We start from the raw sequence: 27,185 nt of genomic DNA, 5'->3' as shown, positions 1-27,185 counted from the left end.
GGAAAACCTTCTCTTTCTTTCTCCCTCATCTTTTTCCAGCCATCACGTGAAAGCTTCCTATTGCCTAACATAATAAACAAGAAAGGGAATGACTTTGTGACTCTGAGAACAATGACGGGTTTAGAGAAAGGCATCCGAAAGACGTGAAAAAGAATCTACATTTCATTGTCAGTGGGATGTGCACACACACGCATACATGTGTTCATACACACACAGGGACCCTGTACAGCTTATATTCAATATTTTCACCCTCAGCTCTTGCCTAGTTTAAACGCCATACCCTCTTAATTGGATTTTGGCTTACTTCCAGGTTCAGTGTTTGAGGGCTCTGTATCCGTGAAATAATGATACTGAAATAAATAGCACCTCTCAGTAGAGATATCTTTTTATGTAAAATTCTTAAAGGGAATGGAGAGGAACAAAATGCTTTGTGTTTAGGAATTTATGGGAAAGTCACCAGAATGGGCCAAAACAGGAATTTCCAAGGACCTCACCTATGTAAGTGAAGTGTGCAGCTGTTTAGGATGACAAAAAACATGCGTCCTCCCTGCCTGCGAGATTTGAATGCACTGTTTCATCGAAATATCAGTGAATGTGGGGATGCCCATGTTGGGAACCAAATGGATGTGACCCTCAAGTGCTTCAGAGACCAGTGGCCAGAGTTGCCTTTCTCAGGGAGGTCCTTTTGGGTAATAGAAATGGGAATAAATGATGTAAGATGGTTGAGTCTCTATCTTAAATCTGTTCCCTCGGCGCACCAGTTAACAGGAACCTGGTTGTGGAGGCCAGGAGAGGGTGGGTTTGTTCATCTGAGTGACACTTGGAGCACATGATGCAATACAGACTCCTGAGAAGAAATGCCCTCTTTGCATCTGTTTGAAATGTGCAGGTGTGAGGACCCAAGGCTGATCTCTTTGTCTTGAGCAGAGTTTCCATCTTACTGAGTCTGATGAGTATGAGTCAGTGAGTGCTTTCTCGGTGCTAAAATGTGAACGGAGGAGAAACATTGATGGAGTCCTCTGACCTAATAAGGTAGACATTTTAGGATAGCTTTCCTGGCTGGTGAGACCAGCTAAAGTCCTCCCTGGAATTCAGCATTGACTAATAGCTTCATGGATTCATTTACCCATTAAACTAGTATCTTTAGATGCCTTTTCCAGGCCCTGTGCTGGGTGTGGAGATTCACTGGCACATAAGCCCAGGTCCCTACTCTGCTGGAACTTCCCTAATAGTATGGAAAGATGGACAATAAACATGAAAACAAATAATTTAGATCTTTCCAGGGCTTGGTAAGTAACTGAAAAACAAATAAAACAAAGTAGTCTGAGGGAGAATGAATAGGGTGTTTGGGTTAGTTTATCTAGGCAGATCAAAGGACTCTCTGAATAGGTGGCAATTAAACCAAAACATAACAGATTAAAAGAGAGCAGGTATGCCATGACCTGGGGAGTCTGGATTCTGGGGTGCAGGAATAGCAGGCACTGTGGCCCTGAGCTTGGTGTGGTTGTGTGAATGGAAGGGGGGCGGTAAGAGGTGAAGAAAACAAGACTGGTTCATGTAGGATCTGATTTGCCATAGCGAGGAAGTAAGTGTGATGGCAGGCCACTGAAGTACTATCAGCAAGCACTTGAGCTGGGAGGGGTCTTTGAAAGGGTGGTTCACTCACTCTGCAAGAAGGGAATGAACTCCCTGCTCAGGGTTAGTAGTTCTGTGGGAAGGGAAGAGGCAGTGTTGGAAAGGGAGGTGTTGAATCTGATTCCCAGGCCAGGTTCTTTTTACCAATACAAATGAGAGTTGAACAGCACCTTGTCCACTTGTGTTTATGGCTTCTCTTCCTGGTGGTTTCTGGAGGCCAGAGGAGAAAAGATGAAGTGGCAGGAGGAAGAGGAACATTCTCTGAGATGAGGAAATGGCTTTTACTTCCTACACAGGGCTTCCCTATGGCCTTGTAGGAATCTAAATGTGCCTCTCATTTGGGAATGCTGGGTGTATCCCAGACAGTAAGCATTTAAACTTTTTTTTCTTCTTTAATGAAAAACATTGAAGAGACAAGTTAATATCACCTGTAATTAAATATTAAAATACTGCTGAAGCCTACAAGGACTGTTGTTGGTTATATATGCATACATATTGTTTCTGGTGTTCTTTTGGTGGAGGAAGAAGAATTTTGGACTTGTATCATACTCTTCGACCCCTGCCTGACCAGAATCGTGATCAAATGTGTTGACATTTTGACTGAATTGTTTGTTTGAGAGTTGCTTCATTCATTCATTCGACAAGACAAATGCTTGAATCAGGCCATGAGTCAAAAACAAGTCTGGGTGTCTTTGAGGAGCCCATATTCTGGTGAAGATTATATTTAGATGCTGGCGAGGCTCATATCCACGGTGAACCAGAGAATTCGTTTCATAGTATCTGTAAACTTGGGTTAGTGAGTGTCTTAAGCTTCATGAGCGAGGCCAAGAGGTGCCTGTGAAGAGGCCAAAGACCACCTTCTTCTGGGTTCTGCAGCCTCCTTCCTTTCACCAGCCAGTTGGGCAGCAAAACCATTGGTCTGTTCCTTCAAACCTGTTCTGAATGAGCCATTCCCATGTTTCTTTACCCTTCCACCACTATTTCATGGCCTCCTGGAACTCCAGACTAGAAGGTTCCTGAGAACCCCCATCCATTCACCTGGTAGGTGAGAAAACAGCCCAGTGAGGTAGGTCATGCAGCCAGAGTCCCCTGCTCACTTAACCTTTTCCACTCAACAGCTTTGCTTTACCCTGGTAATTATTTGGTGTTTTTATCTTCCCTTTCTGTGCCCTTGATATATTTATTTTCTTCTTAGATGTGTAATGAAAAGAACACATTATATATTGGCTATAGCATCCATAGTGTGTGTTTCAGGCCCTGTTATAAGCGCTTGACACTTGAGAGTGATTGAACTCTCACACACTTCTGCAGTGTAGGTTCTTCTGTTATCTCACTTTACAGATGAGGAAACTGAGGCAGAGGGGTCAAGTAACTTGCCCAGCAGTGACGTGAGCTAGTAAGTAGTGCAACCTGATTTTGGACCCAGGCAGTCTGTCTCCAGGGCCAGCTCTTAACCCCCTTGCTTCTGCCTTTCAGGGTACACAGGGCCTGTTTCCTTAACTGGGGTGAGCAGCACAGCAGCACACCCACACAGGCACCTTGAATATTTTGGGAAATTGATTCCAAGGACCCTAAATTAAGTAAATGTACAATCATCTATGTCAGGAAAAGCGGCTTAGGGCTTGGTTTCATTATGTCTTTGGCTGTCACTTTTCGAAGTCTGAGGAGCAAAACAAACATTCCTCTTAGTGCCGCTACGTTGTCTTCAGCATTCCACAGTGGAAGTGCTTCAACTCTCTTGGTTTTGAAAATATCCTCTGTGATCACCAGCCACCAAATTGCACCTGCCACTGAGGGCCCCGATGGGATTTGAACCTGTTGTTCTTGGGAAATTCAAGCTTCGAGTGGGTTTGTGTGTGTGTGTGTATGTGTGTGTATACATTGTACACCTGGGCAGCTGTGCTTTGGGGTGAAAAACAATCATGTATGTATACGTATTTTTTATGGGAGGTAGAGGAAGGATATATTTAATTTACCCGACTGAGAAGGATGTAACAATGGTCCAGAAGGGAGTCAATGAAATGAGCTTGCTTTTAAAAAAAAAAAAAAAAAAAAAAAATCCCAGTAGCCTGAGTCAGCCTGTGCAAGTGATTTGGGAGAGGAAGGGGAGATGATGTCATGGGTTCGGCATGTTCCGATCTTGGCCACTCAGTGCAGAGGGGCCCGGGGAGTTTGGGGAGGGTGTGTGCGTGTGTGTGCAAAGTTCACAGGAGCGGGTAGGGGGGTGAGTAAGAGCGGGTTGTAAAACAGGATTAATAACCCCTTGTCAGACCTTTCCCTGTTACTGTGTTTTTCAGTAATTTTGGTTTGAATGAAGGCTCTCTAGCCAATTAATGTTTGTTTGTTTCCTTTGGCAAGACCCATTGGGGGAAGGGATGAGATTGGTGAATTTAAAATTTTTGTTTTGTTTTTGCATTTTGGAAGAAGAGGCAAGTAACGTGAATGTGGGTTTTCAATGAAGGCTCCCCTGCCCACCCGCCCCCTCCCAGCCGCAATCCACCCCTTTAAGAGGCAGGAGGCAAGACATGGCCAGCTGGTGCCTTGAACTGACACAGGTGCAGAGGCAGTGGGGGGGTGGCGAGCCAAGAATAATTACAGGTTTCTGAACCATCAGGCCCCTCCTGACACAAGCGCTCATCGCAAAAACTGCTCTTTATGGAGAATTAATGGTGAAGCTGAGCAACTGTCAGGATCATTGTTCTTGCGAAGCATCACCCCTCAGGGGGGAGGCCTTCTCCCGAGTCCTTGGGCTCTCATGAGCTGCTGGAGCAGGGTGCCCTTCTTCTTGAGCGAGGACTGGTTGGCCCTCTCCCGCACAGTGATGAGCTTTTCCTTTGGGGGTGTCTCTTGTACTTTTTTTTATTTTCTAAACCACACTCTCAGCCCAGATCTGGGTCTTTGCTTCAGTGTAGGATGATTTTTCCTTGACTATTAAGGCATGAATTTTATTTTGTCTATGAAAGTATAATAACTGAAGCAGAGACATCTAATGAAACTTATTTTCAAGCTCTAAAGTAACAAATGGGATTTCCTCCAGTGTGTGTCAAGCTAAATGGAGACTTAGCTGGGAAGCAAGTTGATAGTGGACCCCAGCATGTTCTGTGATCTAGCTGTGATGAGCAGGGGTGTCTCTCCATGACTCAGAAGTTGAATTTAGTTATAGTTCAGTGGCCAAGTGAGAACGAGTGACTCTCCTTAAGGGCTGATGTAGGGTAGGTGCAGTAATTGTAGGTAGAGGCCAGAGTGATAGACTTCTCATTGGTGTGTTCTGAAAAGTAACATGTGGAAGAAGAACCCTGAACCAAGATGGGATGGCCTCTCGTGCATGGGCCACCTTGTCCCTAGTGGACGCTGAATTTTAAGGGTCACAGACAATGTGAAGGAGGAAAGAGCTCTTCCAGGTTGTTGGAGGCCTGGGAGACAAGGAGCACAAGACGTGGGCCCCAACTCTGCGCAGGTTACATGGCTGTAAAATTCGCCTTAACTTTTAATTCGGATTTGAGTTGTTTGGTGGTTGTTGGTTGGTTTGTTTTTAATGCACTGCAACTAAGGAATCCTTGGGAGATGAAAGGGGTATTTGAGGCTGTCTATTTCAGAGACCTCACGCTCTCCCCAGGCCTTTAATTTTGTCTCCTTTCTCCCCAGCCTCCCCAAAGGAAAAATATACAACAAATATTTTCTTTGTATGTTGAAAATAGTTGGGGGAGGAGAAACACTGAAGGGGTTTTGGTAGAGATTTCCCAACTTTCATGTTTGTTTAGAATTCAGTTAATTTTCATAGCACTGTCTCTTCAGAATTTACAGATTACTAGAGGGAAATACTTAATTTGGTTTCAGCTCCAGCAACCAGTCGATGTGAGAGACAGTGGGAAGGAATGGCATCTTACACTGGTTACAGTGCTGTGGTGGTTTTGCGGAGTTCAGCAGTTCTGACAGTGATGGGTAATACTGTTGTACCTCTGGGGTGTGCTGTTGATGTGGGTTCTTTTTTTTTTAACCTAATAGCTAAAAAACGCAGTAAGAGATTTTCACTTATACCATATACTTGCTCACCCACAATTTCTAGACAGAATTTATTCTCTCCTAACTTTCCACCCAAATATTTTCTGGCAGTGAAAGTCAAGAAAAAGTGAATGTTTGTTTAAAATCTATCTCTAGGTCTTACAAGTTTGATTCTTGTCACTGGTTCATACCTCCTCTCTGCTACGAGTTAGGTTCACTGTTACATTCTCCTCCTCAGAACTGCTCTGAAATGTCGAAACCCAGGAAGATGGGCAAAAAGTTGAGGTGCCTGTTATGTGAGGTTCTCCCATAGGCTTACTGAGTTTATCAATTATGGTGCTTCCTTTCCCTCCCCCAATCCCTCAGAAAAATTGGTACCAGAACTCTGGCCATGCTTTCAACTTCCTTTCCCATCTTTCAACTCTGACCTAATTTAAAAAGACTAGAAATGTGTCAGAACCATTACATCATACCATCCTTTGAAGGGGAAAAAAAAAAAATCACAAAGTTCCCATAAATATCAATCTTTGCAATCCTATAGAGTTTTCAGGTTGGCTTGGAGTTAGAAGAATAAAGATTTTGCCAAAAAGTGTGAAGTGTGAACTTAGTTAATAATATGTTAGAAAGAATGAGTATTTTAGAAGATTGCTTTACAAAAGAAGCACAAATTACCCTACTGTCAGTAGCTTGTTTTGTGTCACTTTGAATTTCCATTCTGGGTTGTGTGTGAGTTTCAGAGCACAGAAAAGTAATTAAGCTTTGGGACACTCCCAGGAGAAAGGTAAGAGGTTCGTCTCCCTGTTTCTATACTTCAGACTCTTTGGGGACTGTGGCACCATGGTTAATAGCACGTGACAAAACCACACATAATAAATGTCAGGAAGGGGCTCCCATGGGCAGCCAAGTGCAGTTCACCTGCGAGTGCAGTTACCTGGGTGAGCATTCTTTCTGGGAGCCAAAATTCACCCCTTCCTTGCTGGAAGCATCAGTAGGTCAAGGTCTGATCTCAGAAGAAGCATGACTTTGCAAGTTTCCATGAAGGAGATTGCTGTTATCTCCCCATATTTTTGCCTCTGTGTTCTTTCCCCAATTTGTTTGATCTCTTTGTTCTTTTAACTCTCGGATCTTTTAAGTGAATGAAATAGGTGGAATACTTAGAATGAAGGGCAGCTGGCTAAAGGGAACACAAATGACTGATAATTGATTATGAACATAGGTAGTAGTGTAGGTGGCACTTTATTTCAATGACTATATTATTCCAGAAAGAAATCATTAGCAAAATGCCATTTCTTTTATTTCTTCTATTTCTTTTTTGACTCACTAACTCAAGTATATGTGGATCCAAAGACTACAAATAACTACTCCTAGTGACACAGGTATTGAGTGGTGGCAAGAATATTGGACCAATGGCTTTGTCTTATGTTCTAATTAAAAGACAGAAAAAAAACCTAGAACTTTTTATGTTTTAAAAACATTTGGCTTTAAAGGGATGGCATTGAGGAGGCTGGACTAGAGTCTGCCCCAACCAAACATGGGTATAGTTCCAGTGGTGGTGATGGATGGGGGTTGTGAGGTAAGCTTATGCTACACCACTTCAGATACTTAGACATATCTCCCATCTGAGACAGCAGAGGTAGAATTTGGCTCTAAAAGATTATTTTTATTGTTTGAGACCTATGTGCTTTAAACAATATGGTCATTGCTTTTAAGGAGATCATAATCCTAATAAACCAGACATGCTACCAATTTATGGACCCTTAGATTCATTTTGGAGACACAGTTTAATTGTCCAGGATTGCGGAGGGTTTTCTTTCAACACTTGACAGCCAGCATATTATCTTAACTCTGTGTTTCCTAAACCAGGCTTCCTGAAAGAGATAGACTTTATGCTGAACTTTGGATGAAAGAATGATTAGTGGGAGAGAAAATAAAAGATTGTGTCAAGCATATGGGCATGAGGGGAAGTTAAGGAGAGGAAAAATAGGTGAGGGAAACCCTTTAGGGGGAGGGTTTTAGGGGAAATGGCAAAAGCACCTGGAGATATTTGCAATCTTGACTGGCAATTTTCATGTAAATTATGATGAGATAAGGACAGGTTGAACAAGAGCCATTTGGTAACCTTGGCATCATCATGCCCACATACGACCAAGTTTCTTACATATTTCTTGATCCTGTGAAAGTAACTACCCCTTGCCAACAGCAGGGAGATTTTGGTGAACTTAATTTGTCCTGCAAGACTTGGATTATCCTCTTTTCTGTCAAATTCTGCCTGTGGATCCTATCATAGAAGTAGCAGGTATGGCAGTTAACAGGTTTGAATTTTTTTCTTTTTTTAAAACTAGGTCTTGGATTATCATTTTAATAAGCATGTTTCAACAAGAAAGCTATGAAGAGAATGGAGAGTATTTTAAAATATTTCAGGGTGATCATTTCAAAACCAAATTCAGGTGATGTTTGTTAGGAAACTAGAAGAAGCCATGCATTTCGAAATTGAGATATCGGACAGCCTTCACAAAACTCATCTGTGACTCATAAATAATAAGAAAGTCACTTTGCAGTTGGGTGCGTTTCCTCCCCATTGCTGATGGTAGTGGATTTTTGAGAAGGTGGAGGCTGATCCAGTGGCTCAAGCCCTAAGTTGTATTGTTAGGTCAGGCTGAGGAAAGTCTCATTTCTCCAAGGTGAGGTACCAGACAGCCATGATTTATGTCATTAAATTGACATCTGCTGACTCCAGTTTGGAGTTTGCTGGCTAGTGTCATTGGGACAGAGTAAATCTCTGGTTCTGGTGGACAAACAAACATTTGAACTCTGTATCGAAATTTGCAATCTGGAGACACTCCTAGTGTGCCGATGGGCATTTCTTCTCTCTCTCTCTCTCTCTCTCTTTTGCAAGTATTTAGATTTATATTAAGTCGCAAAAATTGTACGTAGAGTTCCTGTATACACTCTTTGCAGCTTCCCTTAATGTTACATAATCATAATACAAGTATCAGAACAAGAGATTAACCTTGATAAAATACCATTAACTAATTTATACACTTTATTTGAATTACATTATTTTTCCCACCGGTGTCCTTTTTCTCATCCAGGATCCAGGCAGGGATCCATTGCATTTAGTTGTCTTATCTCCTTAGTTTTCTGCAATCTGTGACAGCTTCTCCTTTGTTCCTCATGACCTTCATACTTTTAAAGAATACCGGCCAGTTATTTTGTAGAATGGCCCTCAGTTTGTATTGGTCTCATGTTTTCTCATGATTAGATTGACGTTAGGTACTTCTGGCAAGAATGGCACAGAATAATGTTGTGCCCTTTTCAGCCTATCATGTCCGGGGAGCATGATATCGATATGCTGCAAAGTTTCATCATATGGTGAAGGTGGTGCATGCCAGGTTTCTCTACTGTAAAATTATTATTTTTGTTTTTGTAATTAATAAATGTCTTGTTGGGGGGGGTGCTTTGAGACTAGGCAAATACCTTGTTTCTCATTATACCTTCATCTATTAATTTAACATCCATTGGTGATTCTTGCCTGTACTCATTACTACTTTGTTGTTTGACTAATGGCGATTTTCTATTTCAATACTTCTATTTTTAATACTTCTCTGTTTATTAATTGTAATTTACTATAAGTAGGAGCTGATCTATCTCCTCCATTTATTTATTTATTCAACCGTTTATTTATATCACTATGGATTCATGGATATTAATCGTATTCCATGGGTTAGAATCTGTTATCATTATTCATTTTTGTTGCTCATGTTGCCTAGATTTGGACTTTGAGAACTCCTTCAAGTCGGCTCATGAGTCTTTTTGACATGCCTCCATCACTTTATGAGCACTTCCGTACCTTCTGGTACGACAGTATATTTTAGTCTCACCTTTATTTTATTTGCCTCAGCCTTTCAATCAACTATTTCTCCAAGGCACTCTGGTTCCCTTTATTGGATAGTGATATTTAGAAACCAAGATCTTCATGCCCGGTGTGCTCACTGCTACTGGGGTGTCTTTGCTTGTAGACTCTTCTCATTGACGGAGCTAGGAAATACATGTATATATACACATACATGCATATACACATTTATTTCTATACATACCTCTGTGTGTATATGTATTAAAATCTCTGAGTAAATACTGATACCTTAAATTCCAATTAAACATCATAGGCATTTCTTAAGGGAGTTCTTATAATTATTTTTCAAAAACATTGGTGATAAACTGTCTCTTTTGCTTGGAAATAATCTAACATTGAAATCCTCCTCCTCATTAACATTTTAATCTCCAACACTCCTGATGAGTTTCTGGTTGACAAAGTCTTCTTTTCTATCTAAGCTTCATCACCAGCAAATATTACAAGAAGTAGATTTCTCAAGACAAAAATATTCCATAATGATTTCAGAGGGCTACTCAGCACATTCTGATGGGTACTCATGCTTCTCTAACTCTCAGATGGAATAATAATGCCTTGTATTAGGATTGCAAGTGATAACCTCTCTTAAGTGGTCCAGATTTTCCCACATTTAATGATGGGAAGTATCTCCATCCTTAGATAATTAGTGTGATCCATGTGTTCTGGGATTCAATCTGAGATTCAAACTAGGGCATACTGGGTAGGTTATTTTTGTTTGTTTTTTTTTGATACACGGGCCTCTCACTGTTGTGGCCTCTCCTGTTGCGGAGCATAGGCTCTGGACATTCAGCCTCAGCGGCCATGGCTCACGGGCCCAGCCGCTCCGCAGCATGTGGGATCTTCCCGGACCGGGGCACGAACCTGTGTCCCCTGCATCGGCAGGCGGACTCTCAACCACTGCGCCACCAGGGAAGCCCTGGGTAGGTTATTTTTTATCCTCCCTGAAGAGTGTGTAAATGCATTTAGAATATCTCAGTTCCTTAGAATCCCTTAGAGTATGAAGAGATCTGAGCTTCCTAATAATCACAACAATTTCTTAGTGACTTTTGATTCTGTGAGCTAAAAATATGTAAGATGACATGACATCCAAAAGCTCTATCCACAGACACTGGTGGTGACTGTGAGTGTGAAATCGTCCTTGTGTGTGAGGCCGGGAAGGACCTCTTATAACCCATGATTCAGCTGATTTCTACCTGAAACATATCTGTGTCGCTATGGTCTGGTTCTGCTCTTTGGGCAAAGCTAAAGGAGTATTACAATTATGTTCTAGAAGACATGTATTAGTGGTCATTTCTAGGATTGCTAGCCTCAGCCTAGTCCAGGTTAGGGTCAGCAGGTGGCTTTTGTAGAGTGGAGTAGAATAGAATGATCAAAATAATAGTATAAAGTTGATTTTATCTTTGTTTGATAGACATTATATACCTGATGGGTACCAGACACTGTACTTGGCAGATGATGGTTTAAAAAGGGAAGGGGAGGTTTCAGGGGTAATATCTTATAATTCAGAAGTGAATTGACTGGGGCTAACACTGAGGGTTTCAATATTGGAAAGAAGTAAATGATAATTTTTAGTAATGAGATGGAAAAATGAAAGGGAAAATCTCTGAAACATAGAATTCAGAAAAGGGGCAAATAAGGATAAGACAAATTCCTAGACCTGAGAAGGTGGTAGTACTTGTTTCGGATATAAAGTGGTGGGAAGCTACTCAGCAAGAGCTATTATTTAATCAATAAGCAAAATAGAATCAAACTTACTTTTCCAATAAGCTTTCCTTGATTAATACCTCCATAATATAGAGTACAGAATTCATTGTCCACTCATCCCCTAAGAACTTATCAACATACTTTATTGTTATGTTATTTGGTACCACTTTGCTTATAAATTCATGTAATTTTTAGCTTGTAATTGTTTATTCTGCACCTACATCACATGGATCTATCATTGTCTTCTTCTTCTAACATACAGAAAGCCTTGCACCTTGCTGTGAACACAGTAGTTGAGTGAACACTTGTGACATGAGGGTTGAATGAAGATTGGAACCATTCATTAGTTTATCCTATTAAAAATCAGTAGTGAGACCCAAAGGTGATTCATTGTTAAAAATCTACTTTTCTTATTCAGTAATGCAGAGTTTTACCAGAAGGCTGATTAAAAACCAATCTTTTGAAATGTCACCAAAATAAAATCCTTGACAGATACAACACAACTAGGTATATCATTAAAATAGATTCTTAACAGAATAAAAACCTAGAATCAGAACATTGGTTGAAAACATAGACGCTCTACAGAGGCAGTAAATTAGGAGCTAGTCACATTTAAAATTTGCCATCAGTGTTTTCTTTGTTGAAGCCCTAGAAGTTAGAGCAAATTGAACTGATAGTATAAGTTAGCACAATGGTTTTCTACCAGATTCTGGAAGAGTAGGATTAAGTGAGGAGAGCTTTTAGATTATAAACTTAAAATCCGCTTTGACCATAATAGCGCTTCCCCCATCTTACAAAGACTTACATGAACCATGGATGAAGATTTGTTGAAACTCTGAACCTTTCTGTTTTTTTGGTTTCTTTTTCCTCACTTCTTTACCGGGTGAAAACTTTATATTGAAATAGATTGTGTCTTATCTGTACCAATTCAAATAGCTATGATTGAACTTATTTTTATCGTGGAGTCAGAGATGTCAAACTATTGTAATGGGACTCATGCTCCTTGCCACACAGTATGTAGCAATTGTATAACTTGCTGTAAACAATGGGGGTTTTGTCATGTGCATCAAAGGTTTTATACAAGGCGTTCTTTAGAACAGTGTCCATTCCTGCTGGTTAGGGAATCCATTCCCAAGGCAGGGCTTGCTGTTGGTTCAGCTCATGACTTAGTTTGGGTGGGCATGGTTTCTTCTAAAGGGCAAGTTGGAAAATTGGCCTATTTTTGTGACTTGCTAAAGTCTATTTGAAAAATTAAGTTGGACTGTGGGGAGTCTTGATACGAAAATCTTGTCTGATTCTATTTGCTTCTTGCTTGCGCGGGAGCTCCTAGGGAGGCTTAGAGCATCTCACCTGCTGAATTGGATTGTGGAGCATGAGACCATTTTAACATTAAATGTTCTCAGGGAACTTGATGGTGTGAGATAGCCCTTCTGGGCTTCTAGTTCCCCATTAACTATAGTAGTTGAACTCATATCATGTGACCCTTGTGAACCCTTCAGAAGTGTCCAGGGAGAAAATAACAAGGTCAGACCTTTCAACAAGAGAATTTCAGATACGAGCCATGAAACATTCTCTGTTCCTTCCTGTATCTTCTTCCTCAGCCTGTCAACATGTGGTCTCGTGGTGTTCTTTGCTTCTGATGGCTGTTTCTCTCCCTCCCTCCTTCCCCTCTGCAGACATGCCTTGAATTGGAACGCTACCTGCAGACGGAGCCTAGGAGGATCTCGGAGACCTTTGGTGAGGACTTAGACTGTTTCCTCCGTGCTTCTCCTCCCCCGTGCATTGAGGAAAGTTTCCGGCGCTTAGACCCCCTGCTGCTCCCTGTGGAAGCGACCATCTGTGAGAAGAGTTCGGCAGTGGACATTTTGCTCTCTCGGGACAAGTTGCTATCTGAGACCTGCCTCAGCCTCCAGCCAACCAGCTCTTCTCTAGACAGCTACACAGCCGTCAACCAGGCCCAGCTCAACGCAGTGACCTCATTAACGCCCCCCTCGTCCCCTGAGCTCAGCCGCCATCTGGTCAAAACCTCACAGACTCTCTCAGCCGTGGATGGCACAGTGACGTTGAAACTGGTGGCCAAGAAGGCTGCACTCAGCTCAGTAAAGGTGGGAGGGGTGGCAACAGCAGCGGCAGCCGTGGCGGCAGCTGGGACAGTTAAGAGTGGACAGAGCGACAGTGAACAAGGAGGGGTAGGGGCTGAGGCATGCCCCGAAAACAAGAAGAGGGTTCACCGCTGTCAGTTTAACGGGTGCCGGAAAGTTTATACAAAAAGCTCCCACTTAAAGGCCCACCAGAGGACTCACACAGGTAGTGGTACAAGTTGACCGCACGTGGTTTCTTCTTTTTCCTCCTTTAGCCTCATGGTGGGAAGGGCTTCTCTGTGTTCCGAGAAGTGGCATCCATGCCAACTAGGAGGTGCAGAGAGGCAGGTGGGCCTGGGTGGGGAAGCAGGCGACTCACTCGTTACCTTAGGATCTCCAGGTGTCCTGAGCACAGGACATGGGTTTGTCACTCACTGGCTCGGAGACACTTTCAGAGGCAATAATTCTACAACCATGGTGTAGAATCAGACACTACTGAGGATGCCTGAACAGGGGCTCTGGTGGTGTGACTCACAAGCGTACGTGATATGTGCACTTGTCACTTTCCTGGTACTTTTCATTGTTTTATCAGTGTAATTTTGCAGTTTGGATCAACAGTGGAATCCGAGGAGGTACATTTGAAATTCACAATTGAGCAAGGTAGCCAAGGTGTCCCTATTCACTCTTTTTCCAGCATCCCTGATTTTTCATCAAAGTCACCAACAGCAGGAGGGTTTCAGAGTTCATTAGAGGTGATCATTCTATAATTAATTGGCATCTCCTCTTTTGCATTGTTCTCTGGCACATGCTTTATGGAGAGATGGCAGAATTGCTTTTTAATGAGCTTGTTACTGAGAAGTTGCTAAAGTGATTACATTGCTATGTGTGTGGTAAGGGCGCTGGGGACCGGTGGGGACTGTATATTTTCCTCAGGACTTCTGTGGTGACTCCCAGGAATCGTGTTGATCTTGGGAGCGATGGGATAATTTGGTAGAGGGGGGTTTGCAGAGAAGAGAGTGAGATTAGCATATTCCTTGAATCTGGTCTTTGTTCTCTGGTTTGAGTTGGAAGCTTAGGGCTGGTGTCTCTTCTTGGGGTTAGCATCGTAGGAGCAATTACTATCATTGGGGTTTTTTTAATGAGTCCCTGACAGTGTATTGCTGGTATGGTTTTTGCATACTGCGTGCACAGTACAAGCTGAACAGGGAAAAGCTCCGAAAGTATAAACAGCAGAATCAGAGTGTTGTCAGGGAGAAATAGGGGATTGGATCTAGGCTAGGAGATGTGTTGGTGAGAGTTCTTTTCGGGCTCACTGCCTGTCTTCCAGGTACTCTGTGGTGGTTTGTGGGCTGTGTCACCAAGGAAGTGTACAGTGCAAAGTTCATTGGAAACCTGGGTTCTATTCCAGTGCTATTACTAACTAGCTTTGTGACCTTGAGCACATCGCTTTACCTCACTGGCGGCCTCATTTTCCACATCTGCCAAACAATCTGGATCTTAAGGCCCCTCTCAGCTTTAATCTTCTGGGGGGAGGGGGTCTGTGAAATGTCTTTGTGCAGGACAGAGAAGCTTCCCTGAGGTAGGAGTGCATAATGTGTGACTAGAAGCCGTCACCACCGCAAACCTGGAAGGTACTCCCACGAGGGGATGAGCATGGACGTTGCTTCTTCACACCACAGGACTTAGGCATGCTCTCCTCTAACTCCGAACTGACTTTCCCTTCTGCCCTTGCTTGGTTCATGGGAAGGTCCCATAAGGTAACTTTTGAACCTGTGGCTCAGGTTCAGGTGCCACTCAGGGTTCCCATTGGAGATTGGGTTCAAGTCCTCCAGTCCACATACATCAAGGCGAAAGCTTCCTGCTATTTTCAGCTTTTTTTTTTTCCTCTCTCTGATATTGTCCTGGAGGTCGTTTTTATTTATATGTCTTTCTTTCTCAAGTCAATGAGTAAAGTAACGAGAAGACATTGCAGTGCTCCCAGGCTTCAGCCATGACTCATCTCCTGTTCCCCGCAGGAAACCAGAGAAGGCAGGATGAGGCAAGAAGGTTGAGCATTGTTGGGGGTGTGGAATTCATGCTTATGAGCACATTTTTTCATTACTGACGTGAGACAGGCTATGTCCTGCCTAGTATGAGACTGGACGGCTCTGGGGAAGCGGAGAGTCTTGTTTGGGGGTGAGTCCAGAGCATTTTCTTCTTTTCCCTATCCCCTCTTTCCAGTGGATGTGTTAGAAGGATAACTCTGAGGAGTGATGCATATTTTGTGCTTTGTGTTTTGGGCATTTTCTGTTCAGAGTGATTATCAAGGTGGAGCTCATTATGTTTCCCAGCACCTGCAACCTCTTGCCTTATAGCGAATTAAAGTGGAAAGACTCCTCCCCGTGGGGAATTTACCCAAGAAGGCACCATGCATTATTAGAAAGGCAGTACCGCAGAGTGGTTAAGAGCAGGGCTTTGCAGTCAGGGAGACTTGGGTTTGAATTCTAGCTCTACAACTTCCTAGATTTATGACCTGGATACATGATGTATCTTCCCTGAGCCTCAATTTCCTCATCTGTAAAATAGGGATAATTTACCTCCTAGATTGTTTTGAAGATTAAATGAGTAAACATGTAAAATACTTGGCAGATGGTAAGTGCTCATTAAGGATAGTCATAGGGTTGGTTATAGTTGTGACTATTGCCAATGATCTTGATTAGCAGTGATTTTGTGCAAAAACAGCTTTATGTAAACTAGAAATAAACCACTTAAAGTTAAATGCCACCAAAGAACAAGAAGCTTTTCTTTCCTCACTTCCATAATTTCAGTGTAGGGGTGATGATACAAGGACATTACTCATGGAGGGTGAAATTGGACATGCAGGCCTTGGCCCATTGAAGTTGGCAGTAATGTAGAGCATGACTTTCCTAAAACAACACAGGAAGCAATGGCCTTGCACCCTCCAGAAGCATTTTGCCAATGAAACCTTCTGCAGAGACAAGCATGGAGGGAAAAGTAGATGCTTTGAGAAAGAGAAAGGATAGGAGGGGAGGTAGAAAGGATAGGAAGGATAGGAGGGGAGGTAGAAAGGATAGGAAGGATAGGAGGGGAGGCAGAAGTGGAGATGGGGGATTAGGAGAGGGAATCTGAATTAATTTGGATGAAATGGATGAGAATCGGAAGTATTTATTTGGAATTGGTGTGAAGGGGGCACATGGGGAACTGAAAAAAACAAAAGTGATGATTTATGTGGTGTGTATGAACTAAGAATAATGAAAAAAGCATGAAGGATGGAATCAAATTAAGTGCAAACATATCAAGGAAGTAGACTAGTAAAAAGCTTGAGGGCAAAGGTATACGGTGATGGGAATTCAGGTTGGAGACGAGTCTGCTGCTAGAAGTGAATGGAGTAGGAAGAGCCGCTGACCAAGTGTTGAAATGAAGTTTAAAAAAATTGGCTCTGGGGCTTCCCTGGTGGCGAAGTGGTTGAGAGTCCGCCTGCCAATGCAGGGGACGCGGGTTCGTGCCCCGGTCCGGGAAGATCCCACATGCCGCGGAGCGGCTGGGCCCGTGAGCCATGGCTGAAGGGCTCTGGTTGGATTCAGGCAAGCTGTTTTAACACAGGGCTCACTTTAATTCAGTGAAAATATTTTCTTATCCTTCAGCTGGGGAAGTGTTCTGGGACATAAAGAGAGAGAGAGAGAGAGAGAGAGAGAAAACCATCCAGGAGAAAGAAGGAAAATATTGACATTTTGTTCTCTAGAGTTATATATATGATCTATCTCTTCTATATGGTAATATGTTGAAAAAGAGATGCTTGCAAATGTGAAATAAAATGTGTGGGTCTCTGTCTATGCATAAAGAAAGACAGTACGTTGTTGGTAACATGGACTTCCTTGCATTGAAGAATTTTTAAAAGTGTTATCCATTTAATCTTTATACAGATAGGATTTACTGAGCTGGAAAAGATATGCTTCTTCTTTTTTTTTTTTCCCTTCTGTGTCTGTTTTTTGAGGATGCTGAATCCTTCAAACTTTTTGCCCTGGAGGATGTTAGGCAGTGAGGTGGCTTTTTTTTTTTTCAGGTAGCAGATGTTCAAGTTGGTAGCTAGGGCACAAATACTGGTTGCCCAAGGAGGTGAAGTGAGGGATGGGGGAGCCAGGCTGGGGGTTGCAGAAGATGAGGCAGGGACTGGGACAAAAGGAATATTGTGAAGTAGCAGAATCTTAGTGAAAGGAAGCATATAAAAATGGACATATGGTTTATTCATTGGGAAGAGCACTTAGTGCTGGCATGAGCGTAAAAATGTCCTTTAGCAGCCAAGCCATTACAGACCTTTCTCTCCCACTCTGTTTTCTGGTCTTTGTATGATATATTTTTCTTTCTCAATAAGTCAACCATTATGTTCATAGTTTTATTCATCTTCTTGGAGACAGCTAAATAATTCTTATATTTTGACACAGGGGAATCTCTCACTTTCAATTAAAAAAAAACACTTTATTATGCTTATTTTCAGCAAAAATCAATTTGTTAAAATGTTAGTAGTTTCTATTCAAAATGAGAAAGAATAATATTCCACATTTCTTCTTGATCTCTGCTGAGTAGGAAAGGAAGAAAGTCTGTGATTGAAATGGTGCTTTGTGTTAAGTGAGCAGACTTTTCTAATATGGAAATTCATATAAAAGCATGTCCACATTTACACTATTAAGATGAGTCAGGTTGGTAAAGTCTGGACAAAGGCCAGCAATGAAGTCTTTGATTGTTGGTCACAGAAGAAGGAGAAAAGAGGCCACGTCCTCTCTTGTGCTACTTGGAGAGCTCTCTATAGACTGGGGTTGCTTTAGCCTAATCGATGGGTGGTGATAGGACATTCTAGATTTTGCACTGAAAAATATAAAAGTATGCTTTCTAAGTGAAAAGATAAAATGAACGTGCAATTTACTTAGCATTCTATATCTGCTTTGGGGTGGTCATAATGAATCAAGATGTGGCACAATCTCTAAGTTTAATTAGGATTTAGGGAAATTGTTTTTAAATGGAAAGGTGAGTAAAAACATTACAAACAAAAAGATGAGTGTAGTATTTAAGAGGCAAACAAAAGTGCTTATTTTATACATATAATGAAAGTTCTTTAAAGTTTGAAATATAATTTATTTTACTTTTCAACAAATACTTATAAACACTTGCTATATGCCAGGTATTGTTCAGAGTATTAAGAAACAAAATTCAATTGAGTAAATTTTAAAGATCTTACTGGCTTTATTCAGTGATTCATGAATTGGGCAGCATCTCATCTAACAAATAGAAAGGAACTCTGAAGCACTATACAAAACAAAAGACTTTTATAGACAGAAGGGGGCTGGACAAGGAAGTTGTACCAGCAAAGAGCTGATTGTTTGTGGCAAGGTCACCTTCCTTTAGGGGATGACAGGGGTCTATCAGGCAAATTACCTCTCTAGTGCTGATCAGGTAATTCCAGATTGACTGGTTTAAGATTCCATTCTTGGGGCCGGTGAACCTATACTAAAATTGTAAGTTTCAGTTTGGTGAAGTGGGGCTTAGCACAAGTGACTCCATTTTGGGCCAGTTGTCTCTTTTTTTAACAATTCTCACCTTCTGATCAAACTCAGCCTTAGAGATGTGATCAAAAATTAACGCATTAATGCCACTCCCAGCTACTGCTCTGAAGATCTCACAGTTTTTGCTGATTCTTTGTGTGCTATTCACAGGTCATGACTTAAGTTTCACACTTTTTAAGTTGGTCATTCTCTTCATCCCTTTTCTGACATTTCAGTCTTAGGGTGTTACTTGCTTGGTGGTTAGTGACCATGAACATGCACTTAAACGTGCATTTAAAGTGCACCAGGAAGACTACTATGATTATTGTAAGCAAGACAATTCCCAGTGTCTGGAGTGCACTTCAGAGCCATGCTCCCCAAGACCCAAACCATTCAAAATCAAATACATCAAGGAAGACCTCATTGAAGGAGTCACTTTTTAAAGCCAAGTGGCTTATTCAGTGATTTTATGTAGCTGAGTTTCAGCTTCCCCAGAAGTGTTAATCCAAGTGCAGCACAGACACCTTATTGTTCAGCTAAAAGATAATCAAGGGCTATCCCATTATCAAGAACAACCTTGGTCAGAGTCTAAGGAATTTTCTTGGGCAGCTATTGCTTTAGGAGTGGGTTCTGCAATACTTTCAAGAGTTAAGGAAGGTTCCTGATCATAGTCTCATTTGTACTCACTTCTAACCAGGGAAGTAAGTGCCTGCCTGCCAAAGGAAGCGAATCCTGAGTCCTGAAGCCTTCTGATAGGTCGCTTCTAACTCGACAATGTAAATCAGGGGAATTGACCAATGAGGTGCCTCAGTTTGATTGTGGATGGTTAGGGGCACAGTTAGGTAACCTGAGGCATTGCCTGGTTATGTACCAGCCATCTAGGTATGCATAAGCCCAAGGAGAATGATAATCACCACAGACAAAGATTATTCATGTCAGGGCACAGATCATTCCCATGAAGGTGGCACTGTTAACGGATTCATTTGCAGGGATCGTTGCACTTGCCCATTCAAGCCAGGGGTCAGTTAGTTTTTCAGTGCATTTGGAAAGTAAATCTCCTAGCCCCAAATAAAAAGTTGTTCTAAATTCCTTGCAAAAATGGGTGCAGCTGGTAAGATCTTTTCACGATTGGGGTAAGATCTGATTTAGATAATCATAAGAATGTCGAGGTGCAAATGTACTATGGTTTGTCTAGGTATTGTGTCTAGTTGGGCAAGTACAGCTATAATCAGAGAAAAGTAAAAACAAGGCACTGAATGTCCTGGCCATAAAAGTTAGACCCTCTAAGTGACTTCTAAGGGGGGTTCAATTGTAGTTTACAGGACATTAGGGATAGAAGAAAAATTGGTCGCAGGAAGGACCAGGGGGTCTCTAGCATTATGGACAGGTTGGAGTTTTTAATGGCAAATCCAGCAGTCTAAAAGGTTATCCCCCTTAGTAATGGCCTGGGAGATATGATGGTGTTGTCGTTCCAGGCCAATGCCACAGTAAAGGAAACAAAGAGAAGAAGAAAGTGTTTTTAATGTTTCGTTAAAGTATGAAGTCTTGATTCAGCATCTTGGGTGGAAGCAGTCTATACTGATGTCAGCTACTTCTCTTCCTAGTCAGTTTAATTTGCAGGTCTCCAGAGTTTGCCCAGGAGCAGATGTCAGGTGGAACCTTCCTCAGCTGTGAGATATGTACCCAAGGTTCAGTGCCTTCTATTTTTGCAGCAGTGTCAGTGGTCAGAAGCACTTGGTAAGGTCCTTTCCATGAGTCTCACTTTTGCAAAAATATCAGAGTAAAACAATAACTGCCTGTAAATTATAAAAGACTTTAAAATGCCCACTGTTAAGATCTGATGAGAACTCATTTGCCAAGGAAGTGTATTTATTTCTGTGATATACATTTTAAGATAGTAACTGGAATTACGACTGATAACATTTTACCAGAACATTTAACATTTAAGAATTTCATACGATTTCTGGAACACTTATAACATATACAAATACAAAATAGAGAAGACTTACTGTTACCTATTTGGCAATGCTTCTTATTTAATTTAACATATCAAATAAGCCTATTTAGTTTAACATCTTTCTTTTTATGAGGAGACAGAATAAATCTCTTGAGATGTTCCAGGGGCCCTCTGGAAAATCCCAAAGAAAGTTTGAAGTCAAAAAACTTCACTTAGAATTTGATTTGGGGGGAAGTGTGTCAAAAATATCCATTTAATAGTGACAGTAGATACTGTTAAAGGCAAATACAGAAGGTTACATAGTTGTAAGCAAAACTTAGCTCTTTTAATATTGAGAAGATTGGGTTTTCTCAAGCAGTCAAAGACCTGATAAAGACAGTGTGAAGCACAGTAAGTTGCTGGTAAGACACAAAATCTTCACTGTCCAGGCAGATTACTTAAAAAATAAAGAAAATTTCACAATCCGTTATCAAAAGCAGACTAAAAGTCCAATAAAACCTTGTAATTTTAACAGAGAAAACCAATTCTAATTTTATACTAGTGTACTTTTGATATTAAAACTCATTTTTTTTAAATGTAAATAAATTCATTCTAATCTTAGCCAGCCTGACTACACATAAAATTTGTTTCCCAAGGTTCCTTTTCCACAAACTTTCTACAATTTTGTCCTATTTTTTTTTTTCTCTTTCTCATTTTGGAACAATCAGTCATTTTACTTTCCTTACCTACTTTTCATACACAGTTGTTTTCCTTCACCCTTATTTTTTCTAAGTAGTTTTAATTACATATATTGATAATATTGAAAATAAGGAATGAATCCTTAATTCATAGTGAAAACTAAGATGTAAGAAATTGTGGACTGTCTCTTATATGGGCATTCTGTGGATTGGCAAATTTATAAATACATTTCATAATTTCTAGAAGTATATTCTTTCTCATAATAAATTTTCCAATGTAGCAAAAAAAAAAAAAAACCCATGTCTACTAATAAACCCAAGTTTCTCAGTAATAAGAAACTAAAAGATAAACCTGTGTTCAGGACTAATGTTCCAGTATTTATATGGAAATGATCTAGATAGTCAGTGACTATTCATCATTTAATTTAACTTAGCAAAACTCTTAAGGTTTCAAGTTACCAAAAAGATTTGGGGAAACTATTTAAGTAGATATACCATAAACCGTAGTTATTGCTGGAAAGTGGAAATGCTTACCCACTTACATCTATTTAAATCACTTGTTCTTAACAGTTATGTTTAGATTACTCATGAAAATTTTATCATACCAAGTTATTTTTCTTGCTGAAAAATTTTGTAATGGAGATAACATGAACTTATTTGACTAGTAAACCCAGGTAGAATAAAATTGTACGTCTGCGTTATTTTCAATGTTGATAACTCTAAAGACATATCTATTTTAATTAAGCCAACAAACTTAAACTAGCTTTTATTTACTGAAGATTATCCTAGGTCATGTGAACTTGAAAAACATTTGAGTTTTCATATTTCTGAGACTATGTTTAATTTATATAGCATTTGTTTTTAAACCAATTAAATGGAGCCCTTTACAAATTAATCTTAGCAATACCATCCAGAGGTAGAAAATACCACACATCTACAACACATATACAGTTGGCCCTTGAACAATGTGGGGTTCAGGGGTGCCCACCCTCTGCATAGTGGAAAATCTGTGTGTAACTCATCATCCGCCCTCTGTATACATGGTTCCAACCAACTGCAGATCATATAGTACTGAAATACTTACTCTTGGAAAAAACCTGCAAACAAGTGGATCCAAACAGTTCAAATCTTTGTGGTTCAAGTGTCAACTGTGTATATAGACACACATAAACATACAGACTGACTCAGAGACCTTAGTGCTTCCATTCTCAAATTTTAGCCATGAATTAGGTACAGTAATATAAAACTCACTAGTTATATAAAATAAGTTGGATCAAAATTGTGTGTCTGGCAGATGGAATAAGTTAAGGCTCAGATGGCTGAAGCTTTTCACTAATATTTGTGAAGAAGACACTTAAGATTTTTCATTTGTCTAAGTTCCAAATAACTCCCTACCCCCTTTTTTCCCTTTGGTAAGAATTACCTCCCTGGAGTTTGCATTTCAAAGAGATATGGCCTAGATACGATTTCCTGGAGAAGACCTGGTAGAACATTTACATCTCAAAGGCACAGGAAAAGAATGCAAGTTCGTCCAAGAAGGACTCTTGTTTCATAAGGCCAGAATTTTTACAATACCTACAAGTCTTTTGAAATGAATAGGGGAGGTTTGGGGATTGGACTTCGAATTGTTTCTAGAGCTGCATTTCTGGTTTTGCAAAAATTTGTAAGATAGGGGCAGTTGCTTTTAATTTCTCAAAGAAGTGGGTTGTAGCCTAAAAGATTATCAAGGGGTTGATTTGCTTATTCAACCACATTATCTTCAATTTGCTTTTTTATATTGGGGAGAGGATTTCCAACTAAGATGGAAATGAAAATTTATGTTCTGGATTTAGAGCTGTTTGTCTTCGGAATGTTTTAGTAAATCCTTCCACAAAGGCATCAGAATAGTTTTTGTTATTTTATTTTTTTCCTCCTGGGTACCTAGTTTCATTTATCTTAGGGGAGAAGGTTTAAAAATTTTTTTCTGTCAGGCTCTGAATATCAGCTTCCAGTTTGGCCAACTTCTGATCACAGAGCTACTTAAAAAATGCTTTCAAATATCTTGTCAGTTTTCAGCTGACACACGTAATAAATATAAATAAATAAAATGAAATAAAAAATACTGGCAGTATTGAACAATCCTATGGACTCAAGAGATGTCCCCAAAGAGGGTGCAAAAGTTATTACCCTCCCAAGATCCAGAGCCACTCCCAAAGATAGCCAGTACCCAAGCTGCAAATGGAGTTTAACCCACATTTCTGTCCAGCCATATCTAGCTGCAAATGGGATGTAACCTACATTTCTGCCCAGTCATATCTTGAGGCCCTCAAATTGACAAGCCAAGTTCTCAGGACGTAAAACAAGACAAACAAGAAGGTAACAGCCGTCCTTGGGAGAGAAAGGATCAATAACCAATGGATCTGGATTTAGAAAGGAAGGGGCAATGTGAAATTTTATTTTCCTCTCCCAACTGGGCATAACAGACAGAAATTCAGGAGAGCTCCCTCTGGTAAGAACTCTCACTCTGCTGGCTTCTGCCAGTTTCCCAGGATCCCATCTGCAGGCTACAGTATTTACCAGAATTTGACAAGGTTTTTCCATTAATTTTAATTTTATTTTTCCTTGGCTGTTTAAGGGAATAATGTAGCAGTTTACCAGAAAATCTCTCAGAGTCCTGTCAACTCTGGGAGGGGTGCATATGGGGACCTTCCTTTGAGGGTAGATATGGGGGTGTCTGTATGGCCACTAACTTGGCAGACTTGTTCAGTCCTGTAGTCTCTTCAGAATGGAAAGACAATTCAAACAGAAGCCAGTAGAAGGAATGTTACAGCAAAGGGGGGTAGAGGGGAGCAGTAGGAACTGTGTCCCTCCTGTGGTCTTTGGTTTTAGGTACCTCTTGAGTCTTTTCATTAGCCTTTTACAACACATCTTTCAGTGAAGGTAGTTTGGAACTTTGGAGCCTTTTGGAGCCTCTGCATGCCAATTACAGTAGGTATCCCATTCTATTTGTTTGATTTGGGAACCCTTGTTTTAAGGCACGCTGTCTTAAATGATCATGTCTAATTGGAACATTCCCTATAATGGCCATTGTAATTCTAGGTTGTCTTTAGTAAGGTTTTGCCATTGTTGTTAAGATATTTATAGCTTCCGGGACCATAGTTCTTAGACATAAAATAAGCAGGTGTGCCAGAGGTAGTGTACTCAGTTCTTTGGAACGTAAGGACCCTAATTTTTTTAGCTAAGCCTTGGGTCTCTCGGAGCCAGAATTAATACCCAAGAGGGATGTGGCACTGGGTTGGGGATTGTGTGGTGTTTTACAGCACACCTTGTTGTGTGGAAATTTTCTTGGGATCGGCAGGTGACCTGGTGTCAGTCTAACCTGTTTTGTGACCAGTTTATCCTAACACAGGAGTCTTTTGAGTTAGGTGACAAGCGCTCTGACAGCTTTTAAGTGCTCAACCATACCCATCAATTTTGTGACTTTTGTCTTCCGAGATTCCCATTAGCAATAGTCTTTACCTCATATGCACACTAACATACCAGCAGTAACCAAAGACATGTTACTGCATACTGGCCAAGAGAAGGTGCTAGGTGGACACCACCAGCTGTTCCCAATGAGGAACTACAGACTAAACAGTCTCTAATAAATGGGGACTGTGGACTAACCAAGGGCTAGGGACTTAGGTTCCAGGTGGGACCGTCTGCCAGCTCACGCTGACCCACTAAGCCCTGGACTGGGGCTGTGGTCTAACCAAGGGCTAAGGATTGGCACTCTGTTAGAGCCTCCTGTCATACTAGACTGGCCCGTTAACCTTGCACTGGAAAGCCAATTGGATCAGGAGCTCAATGCAAAGAGAGCAGAACTCAGAGCTGAGAGGAACTTACCCACAGCCCTTGAAAATGATGAGACAGACAGAGAACTCAAAGGTTTACAGGTACCAGTGCCTGTGTTTCTCGTTATCTCTGAAGCCATCAGAAGTTTCCTTTGGATCCCACCACTGCCTCCAAATCTGTTAAAAAACAAAATTCAACTGAGTAAATTTTAACGATCTTATTGGCTTTATTAAATGATTCAAGAATTGGGCAGCATCCCATCTGGCAAATAGCAAGGAGCTCTGAAGAGCTCTACCAAATGTAAGACTTTTATAGGCAGAAGGTGGCAGGACAAGGAAGTTATACCAGCAAACAGCTGTTTGTGGCAAGATCATCTTCCTTTAGGGGGGATGGCAGGGGTCTCTCAGGCAGATTACCTCACTAGTGCTGACCAGGTAATTCCAGATTGACTTGTTTAAGATTTCATTCTTGGGGGAGGCTAAAACTATAGTTAAGTTAGGTATTAAGTCTTGATTTGATGATGTGGGGCTTAGCACAAATGACTCCATTTTGGGCCTTTTGTCTTTTTTTTTTTTTTTAACAGAAATCTTTTACAAATATAACCCTTTAAGCCATATTAATCTAATGACACAGGTGCTATTCTTATTTCAAAGAGGAGAAAAATGAGACCAGGAGAGGTCAAGTAACTTGTCCAGTGTCACAGAGGTCCTAGGCTGGTCCAAGATTCAAATCAGACAGTATTGCTGCAGTCCGAGCTCTTAACTTCTGTGCTAACTCATGAGGGGAAAAGAAGCCATACAGATATTTTTCTTCATAACCCATTCAGAGGAAATGAGAAACTTATCGTTTTAATACAAATTGACAATGAAAACTAGTTTAAGTGTCTTCTAAATAGGTAAGAACCGGCAGGATCCTTAAACATACTGCCTCATCACGTGACTGAGAGCCAGAGCAAGGAAATTACAAAGGGATGATCTTCCATTTCCAGGCCCATTACTGTTACTGCAATAGTTACTATTATTATGGTCATTACTATTAAACCGTTTTTTTTAAATTAAAGAGAGACTTTCTTATAACATTCCCAATTCACTCATTAAAATGACAAATGTTAATACTCTATCCATATGAAGTAATAAAAACAAGCATTATCACATATAGTGGAAACTGAGGACCAAAACTATAAATATGCCTTAGTCCAGTGTATACGACCTGCCACTGGCAGAATTAAAATTTGTACCGTGTCCCTTAGGCTTGCATTCTATTTAGTAGAATTTAGTAGTATTCTTATTTACTTTGTTCATTCAGTCATTCTACAAACAGGTATTAAGTGCCCGTAGATGTCAGGTGCTGTGCCACAGAAATGACCAGCAGTTAAGAAGGGAAGAGCCAGTCAGATAAGGAGTTCTAAAGGAAGACAGGGCATTAAATGAGATTAGGGCTCCTGTCCGTGGTCAGAAGCAGCATGGATGATTCAGAGATACGAAGTCGCTCTTCTCTTTCTGGAAAGGGTGTTTTTTACTGATGCTGTTCATCTTTTAAAATGATGCCAATGTGATAATACACTAATGTATATAAAATAGAAACCCTAATTCGAGGTCAGGCGTACCAGCAGGATAAAATTAAATACCTCAGTCTGGAACTGTAGGGGGCCCATCACCACTTTCAACCTCCTCAGCGCCATAGATAAGAATTCTTTGAATTTATACAATAGCAACTGAAATAGGGCAATTTTAAGACATTAAAGGGCCTTTAATATGCTGAGACACATGGCTGCTAATGAAGTTTATCCATGTGTTGAGGCAGAAACTCATTAAACCTCTATTATGGGATGGAAACTAGCATAAGGGTTAACTGTTCAGTTCACAAGGT

At 40.9% G+C, this 27,185-nt stretch overlaps 1 protein-coding gene across 6 annotated transcripts in view; it reads left to right on the top strand.

The window, feature by feature from the left end:
• KLF7 (KLF transcription factor 7) overlaps window positions 1-27,185 on the top strand; it is a 105,606-nt gene that overhangs the window by 27,759 nt on the left and 50,662 nt on the right. For 5 of the 6 annotated variants that reach the window (XR_003002331.1, XR_003002329.1, XR_003002328.1 and 2 more), the window contains exon 2: window positions 12,928-13,561. Coding sequence is in view for 2 of the 6 variants with exons in the window: in XM_024738304.1 (XP_024594072.1) it covers window positions 12,928-13,561 (634 nt within the window). In the remaining 4 variants the exon portion in view is untranslated. The remainder of the gene's footprint in view (window positions 1-12,927; window positions 13,562-27,185) is intronic. The other variant, XM_024738305.1, reaches the window with a different exon arrangement.

The sequence above is a fragment of the Neophocaena asiaeorientalis genome, unplaced genomic scaffold (assembly GCF_003031525.2).
Source record: "Neophocaena asiaeorientalis asiaeorientalis breed wild unplaced genomic scaffold, Neophocaena_asiaeorientalis_V1.1 scaffold258, whole genome shotgun sequence".
NCBI lineage: Eukaryota > Metazoa > Chordata > Mammalia > Artiodactyla > Phocoenidae > Neophocaena > Neophocaena asiaeorientalis.
Note: the sequence above shows the minus strand (reverse complement) of the source record. Positions and strands in the feature narration are given on the sequence as shown.